The 7,531-nt window shown below is 43.7% G+C and overlaps 1 protein-coding gene across 1 annotated transcript in view; it reads right to left on the bottom strand.

The window, feature by feature from the left end:
• LOC119399636 (probable helicase with zinc finger domain) overlaps positions 1-4,867 on the bottom strand; it is a 96,398-nt gene extending 91,531 nt beyond the window's left edge. Inside the window, exons 1-3 of the mRNA XM_037666445.2 lie at positions 4,549-4,867; positions 3,504-3,618; positions 5-191 (exon numbers count right to left, since the gene is read on the bottom strand). Coding sequence (XP_037522373.1) covers positions 5-191; positions 3,504-3,513 — 197 coding nt within the window. The 5' untranslated portion in view covers positions 3,514-3,618; positions 4,549-4,867. The remainder of the gene's footprint in view (positions 1-4; positions 192-3,503; positions 3,619-4,548) is intronic.
• Positions 4,868-7,531: the final 2,664 nt, after the last annotated feature.

Below are 7,531 nucleotides of genomic sequence, written 5' to 3' on the forward strand. Positions count from 1 at the left end.
TCACCTCTGACAAATCGAGAGACCATCGGCTGGCAAGCCGCGTGGCGGTGGCCGGTGCTTCCACGTGCGGCCGCCATCGGACACAAGCACCGTGCGGTGCTCGGGCGAGTTACAGTGGTCACGAAACTCTTTCTCCCTGTCGAAGCTTACCTTGCAGAACTCGCAGGTGAAGTCCAACGGCTCTGCGTCAGCTGCAACGAGCGGAACGGGTCAGCGAAAGGGCGCAACGCATCGACCAAGCACAAATGGGTTAACGATCCAGTAATTTGTAGGATGTCTAATGGTGCATTTGGGTGGTCATTTGAGAACGCTCTGACCTTTTTTGAAACTGGTGAATTCAACAGCTTTTAAGCTCTACGACGAGGACAAGCAGGTATGCAAATCACGTTCCTCCTTCCCGATTACGTATTGGCCCGCTTATTTTAGAATTAATGCCTAGCTGCTCTTCTACATCAATTTTTCGGAGCCTCCAGAGCACTCTGAAACAACCACCTAAATATACCATAAGCGATGGAGACAGTCATACAGCAGGCAATGCGTGTGGCTCTTCCTACACACAAACAAGGAATTCCTTGCACAGCCGAAGTATAACCTCAGATGCATAGGGCCAGTTGCCAACTGCCCTCCGAATGAAACACGCACACACAAAAGCACGGACTTACGGAGGAAACACACAAAATAGAATACGCTTCAAAAACAAACAATTTACTGTAAATATTTTGCTCCCGGGGAAATCACTTGTCGCACACATCACTGGCTCATTCTATGCCCAATGCAAGCCAAAGATATCTACCGCGGATAAACCTGTACTGCATTCGCACAAACAAAGCTGTACCTATGTATCTAATCCCGTACTATTGTCAAGAATGTGCACATGTTCTTAACACCCATTCTCCGTTGTCAGTTGGGTACCCGTTTTACTCACTATACGGCCTGATAAACATCTTTTCTTCATGTCAATCTCAGCCAGGACACCACATGCACGCATTTGGACTGGGTTTTTTATTATCTTTCTGTAACTTAACACTTTGTGCAACACCGGGACATCTACATCCCACTTTTCCGTCTGCAGGGAAAACTTTCTCCCACATCACCCGTCGCAATTAGCGCAACGATAAGTTACTCATATCTTACCTAAGTCTTCGCATTCTCGAGAAAAAATCTTTTGCCACACTTTCGAAGGGCAGAAGTAGTGTTACAGTGACTCTGAATTTCGATCAATGTTTCACGATAGCTTCTGAATTTTCTTCTTTTCAGGTAGAAAGAACCTACCAATTGAAATACCGGATAATTTCCTCTTTTTCTGGTTTTGCAGAGAGGTGATTTTAGCTTCCAGTCATCATATGTTTTTGTAAATTTGCGGAATAACTTGACCGATAAATGCATCGAAACAATCCCCTGCGATATTGCCACGCTCATCCTCAACGTAATTGCGGATACTGGTGCGTGGAAATATTTTTCTTGACATCATATACCTCTTGAAAAGTAGGCGCATATTCAGGGACAACAGTGGTACTCGACAATTTCGACAGCCAAAGCAAGGACAGGCAAATGGAGAAAAAAAAATGGTTGGTGCATACGGTGAAGTAAGCTTTACAGGAACAGACCACAGCGCTCGCAGGTGTTCTACTGCTGGAAATGAGGTCTGAACAACTTTCCTCAGCACAACTTAAGAAGCGATACTCTGTGCCACTTGCTTCGGCCGTTTCATCCCAAATACCCGTTGATGCAATCTCGAGATGGTGCCTTCATGAGACAGTAGGACATATATGTCCCATTTTTTTTCAGCAAACTAATGGCTTGATTTTGATGAAATTTGTTTTATATTATTTCTTTATAGCTTACATGAATATACCACAGCCGGTTTTTATATGATCGTGTCAAAAATATAGGCAACCCACAAAGGTTTAATGTTATCCGTGATATCTTTTTAATTATCGACTATGCCATCCTTAAACTTCCTATTACTGTAGTCGTTAAGTGCAATTGAGCCACTGGCAGCTCGTGGCGATACCACAAGTATATGAATACCAGTGAGATCAATTTAATAGAATTTGTTCCAAGTTCATTGAGAAATCTCCCTTTGGACTTCAGAATAATATCTAGCCACATTGCGCATGGAAAATTACATTTTCTCTAATCTTACATTTCGGTGAGCATTAATTTAAATCTCCACTGAGCCTGGAAGTCGAAGTCAAAAGGCACGGATATTTCTTGCTCCTTCCTCATTTGACAAGGCTTATCATATTTCGCATTCTTGATCGGCTTGATCAGATCACGTTGACATCCACTGCAAGACATATATTTCTCTTATCGATGCAATTAATTTGTTCCTACTCGGAGCTAATCAGTACCCACCAACAGTCATCACTGTCTTTTATCTTCCTTTGCACCCTATAAGTGCAAACAACTATCTCCATTTCCTGTTGCTCATATCACAGTGCAATAAACAATTTATCTGATCAAGTGTGACCTTAATGGGGCATGGAGACATCGAGTTGATAAGAACACCGCAATCTGACAAACCTCTATCACTGCCGTCATTGATAAGAGCATAATGACGGCTCATATATGCACATTGAGGATACAGTCTATTGTAATAGCTGACCTTTTGTGCCCTCTCAAAAATAAGTTGGTTCTTGCTTTATCGTAATTAACTGGTCATATGCTCAATGCAGTCATTTAGTCATGCTCCGCAAATTTAGACAGTGGCGCACTAAACATTATCTATCCCCTTCGGGGAATGAATTGTGATGTTTCGTTAGAGAATGTGTCAAACTTGCAGCAATTCATTAAACACCTGGTTATCTTATTGCATGACGGTGGCAGTACGTCTCTCTGCACAAATCGTAGTGAGCCATGATAACCCTAGAGCAATGAAATGTGTGCTTATTCCGCGGCCGATCATCATGTGTGTTTTGGAGTTGAATCACTGACGAAACTTGCATGGACACAGCAACTATTGGCTGCAAGCATCACGACATATGCAGGATTTATTTACTGCTATCATTATCAGCCTGCCAAACATCCCCATCAAATGTGCCAGTGTCGCTACCAAAGTGATTTGTCTTAAACACTACTCAGCATACTTGATCTTAAATGAGAATGTATTGAATGTGGAAGGGTTTAATTCACCTAAAGACCAATGTCTATTGCTTTTTCTGTGCCATCACTGGATGTAACAGGCAAAAAAGAAATCGTGTACACAAATGTGTATACAGCACCTAAAGGGGGTTGAGATCATTATTCGGATGTGTACATCAACATGCAGTAAGAACAACCATTAAAGCCCAGTGAGTCACTGCTACACAATTACGTGTAAATCTCGATAATCGCGCAAGAAATTTGTAACACTTAGTACACGTCACGTATCTGCTATGCGCTGAACCAAGTGGCAGTATTGGAAACAAGTTGAAAAAGGTCCTCCTCTAAAGTGTTCGCAATGACACACTTATAGTGGCATATTTTAGCTCGTATTTATCCGCAACTTCGGGAACACTTACCCCAAGCCATGTTCGTGTTGTGCGAAGCTTCTCTTGCCTGGACTACTGGAGCCAAAGAGTAAGCATGACTGCTACGCAGGGCTGTATTGCCGTGCCATGTGATACCCCTATGGCACTGCGGAGGGAGAAAATGCGCAGTATTTTACTTTTCCGGAGAAGTATGCGGCGATCGACAACACATCCGGGCGAACAAAGAGGGAGAAAACAATGAACAATCGTAACGCTGCCCGGTCGCGATCTGTATATAGTTCCGTGTTCGGCACGCGCTTTTCGTACGCTGAATGCGTAACACCGATAAGAATGTGACCGACCCCGTTGCCCCACGCTAGTAAGTTTGTTGTTAAAAGCGGAATCGGAAAGCCGCGTGCCGTCCAGCATCGCGGAAGTCGGCAAAATGTCGCCAGCATAACAACGTCAGGTGGTTATAAAACATGCGAGGCGAGCCCTCTTCCAGGCTTCTTGAACGACGTGCAAAAACACCGGAGCGGATTCAAGTATACGCACAGAAACGGCGCACGGATTCTCTCCATCGAATATTCCCAGTCGATGTCAAGACAAGTTCGCTTTTCCCCGGCATTCCGCAGGCGAGTCGTCAAAACGACGTCGCGCTTATCGGCCGATCTCGACTCGCCGTGTTCATTCTAAAACACTGGGAAAACATAAGCGCGACGAGTTAGCGCGATTCCTCGACCCGTACGTTAGCTAGTTCAGGGAAACGCTGTCGCGAAACAGACACTACGTTTTCGCGCCGCAGTTGTATACTGACAGTTCCCGCCTGCGCACGGCACTAACCACCGGTTGAAACGGGACGACCCGCGCGATCCTTTGCTTGCGCTGGCAACAGTAACTGTCAAAAAACAAGGTCTAATAAACAAGCAAGCGCCTTCGTCTGTCTGACAACCGCGATCCGCTTTCACGTCAATGCACTGCTTCCAGAAACAGTCGGGCGGCGCAATTCTGCAACGCGATGCCTCGTAAAGGGACGCAGTCGTCCCAGTAACACCGTTGAAGTACACGTGACGCGCCAAGTGGTATTAAAGCTTACCTGAAAACCAGTCAAAAGTGTGCGACGCGTGTACGAACAACGCTTGCAAACATACGCAGCGCGACAGCTGCTGGGTAACAGTGCTTATCTTCCAACGAGGTGACTCATGTTGTAGCGGCTTTTCGAGTCGGGAAGTGTGTGCCGCGCTTGATGTGACAGGCCGACGGGCGGCGAGCGTAGACGGCAAGCGGGCGTCCTGGAGACGCTCCGACTACCGTAATCACGGCGCTAAGGGAAAGGTCAATAGACCAGCACGATTTCGTTGCCACACGCCACGAGCTGGCTGCAGCAGCCGCAATCAACAAAGTGAACTAGAACTGGCTTCGATTGGCTTGGAATGGCTACAGCTCCGACTCGCGCCCCGTAATGCCGATGTCAACGTGTCAGCCGTTTTTGGAATGGTCGTGGGCTCGAACCCTCGCTTGTCTGTGGCATTGGAGCAAGATATTTAGCGAATAGACCTGGCATTCTCCGGAATTATCAAGCAAAGCAATACCAATAAAAAGGTGCGACAGGTACGTAGATGTTTTTCCGCTCTTTCTTGCCCCGTTTGTCTTTTATGATGTGCATCAACTGTGCTTTATTGGTGTACGAGTCGTGGGCATTGTTTCATAATATCGTTTATTTACGGTATTTTATTTTAAAGCTCTAGACTCATATTCTACGTAGCTGTGATTGCCGCTCAGGGTAAAGTTTACAGAGGCATTGATACCCTAGAAAACAATGACTCTGCACAATTCGTGCCCGCAGTCACGAAACGCCGGCACGCCGGTGTTCCGTGAATTTCTCACGCTAACTACACATGCTTGCGGCTGAAACGATTACTTTAGGCACTTCTTGCTTCGCTAAGCAATTTTTCTTCCGCTTTTTTTTTTTTTGCGGGAGCCAGGCATGTGTTCAGTGATGTGTGAAACTGAAAAAAAAAAACAAATCCTACTGACTTGCAAGAGTCGTGTTGAAAATTTGCAAGTCAAATTTAGTTACGGTGTTCATTTAGGTTTATCCATCAGTCTTGGCGAATCCCTCCCGTAGCAATGAGATCTTGGGAGTCAGTAGCAGTCATCTAACAGACTTCTTGAATAATTTTTAAAAATGCGGTACAGTTTAAAATCGGGCGAGTCTGAGTAAGTGTTACCCTCCTACCTCCTACATATGCACCTACTTTGTTTGCAGGAGTAGCAACAACCCAAAATCAAATGCAGCTCTTGTACTCCATGCATGTCTTGGACACAGTACCACACCTCTTGTGTTCAAAGGCACAAGGTTCATGACAAAATGTACAACTAGCACTACAACGCTGTTGTCCCGAGAATGACCAGTATGGCTTGTTGAAATAACAGCTCCTGCAACACCCCTTGTTCGATAAAAAAGTTCTTTTAAAGCTAAAAGGGAATGCAGTTAGCACTGCATGCAGTCCATTTTTTTCAGGCTGTTCTGCTTGTGTATTTCTTGTGCAGCAAGGCAAACTGAGCTCAGCCACGTGTGGAATTTGATTTGCCACAGGTCCGCTGTCATGCAAGGTTAATTCTGGGGGCTTCATGTGTAAGAATTACACTCAAACCTCGATATAACAAACACGGATATAACGAATTATCGGTTATAACTAAGTAAATGAATAGTGTTGTCATATATACAGTATTACAAATAAACGTTTATAACGAATTTTCGGATATAACGTTTATAATGAATTTTCGGATATAACGAAGTTATTTTCGTGGCAGATGTGACTGTTATAATGAGGTTTGAGTGTACAATCTCATAGCAAGGTAATTTTGAGGGCTCGTTTGTTTGACACAACCTTAATGAAAACCAGCAGATAATGAACCCAAGGAAGGTACGGGGACGTTAATTGTGCTGCTGCAGGTTCGACAGGGAGCGAACCTGCACAAGTCGGTCCCTGCCGTTTTACTTTTTTCATACCTTTACCCGTCCACTTTACTTTCTTCACATCTACATCACAATTACTACAATACAGTAAAAGCTCATTAATTAGGAAAATCTGATAATTCGGAGATGTTCTCTGGTCCCAGCTAGCATATACATTGTAAATGGCATCACTCTCGTTAATTCAGTTATATTTGGCCACGACACGGTCAATTCGAATGATCCTTGGAGCGCGCCAAGCACGAAACGCCACATTATCAGACGCAAAGCAGCTAAAACTGCGTTTGCAGACAGCTGAAATGACTGCAGGCTTTGAGAAAGACGTGTTCGCCATCCAAAATCACGTTGGTACATATAAGGTATGAGCTCGGAGCACGTTTTGGCTTAAGACATTGGGTCTTCAGCCGCGTTCATATCAACGAAGTCGCAAATGACGAAAATTGTGGCTTTCGCGCTGCTCTTAGGCAAAATAATTACTGGATTTACGTATTCCTCAAGAAAATGACAGTACATTTATGAAATAGGCATTTGTTAATTGTTTTCTTGATACTTTCGATAAGTCAGCATTCGGTTAATTCGGACAGTTTTTTCCGTCCCGTGAAATCCAAATGAATGAGCTTTTACTGTACACTTAAAACAGTACAATTTAAATTTTCTATACCTATATTTCCATTATCTGCTGGTTCTCATTAATCACATATCAAGAGAGACTGGATAAGTCTATGCCACCAGTCTTTTTTTTTTTTTTAATGCAGAATGCACAAAAATAAAGTGTACAGAACAGGGACTGTTTTGTCCTCTGTAGTCTATCCTTATTGTGTCAAGATTATCCTAATTATGTACACTCAAACCTCATTATAACAAAGTTGCATTTGACATGAAAATAAGTTCGTTATATTCAAAAATTCGTTATATATAAACGTATATTTGCAACACTATATCTATGACAAGACCATTCTGCAGTTACTTCGTTATAACCGATAATTCGTTATATCCGAGTTCGTTATATCGAGGTTTGAGTGTATGTCAAGTGTGCTGCCAAAGAATAGCACATTAGGTACAGCAGCTACTCGTAAAAGTAACCACAACAGACTCATCG

This window comes from Rhipicephalus sanguineus, chromosome 7 (genome assembly GCF_013339695.2).
Source record: "Rhipicephalus sanguineus isolate Rsan-2018 chromosome 7, BIME_Rsan_1.4, whole genome shotgun sequence".
In the NCBI taxonomy this organism is placed as follows: Eukaryota; Metazoa; Arthropoda; class Arachnida; order Ixodida; family Ixodidae; genus Rhipicephalus; species Rhipicephalus sanguineus.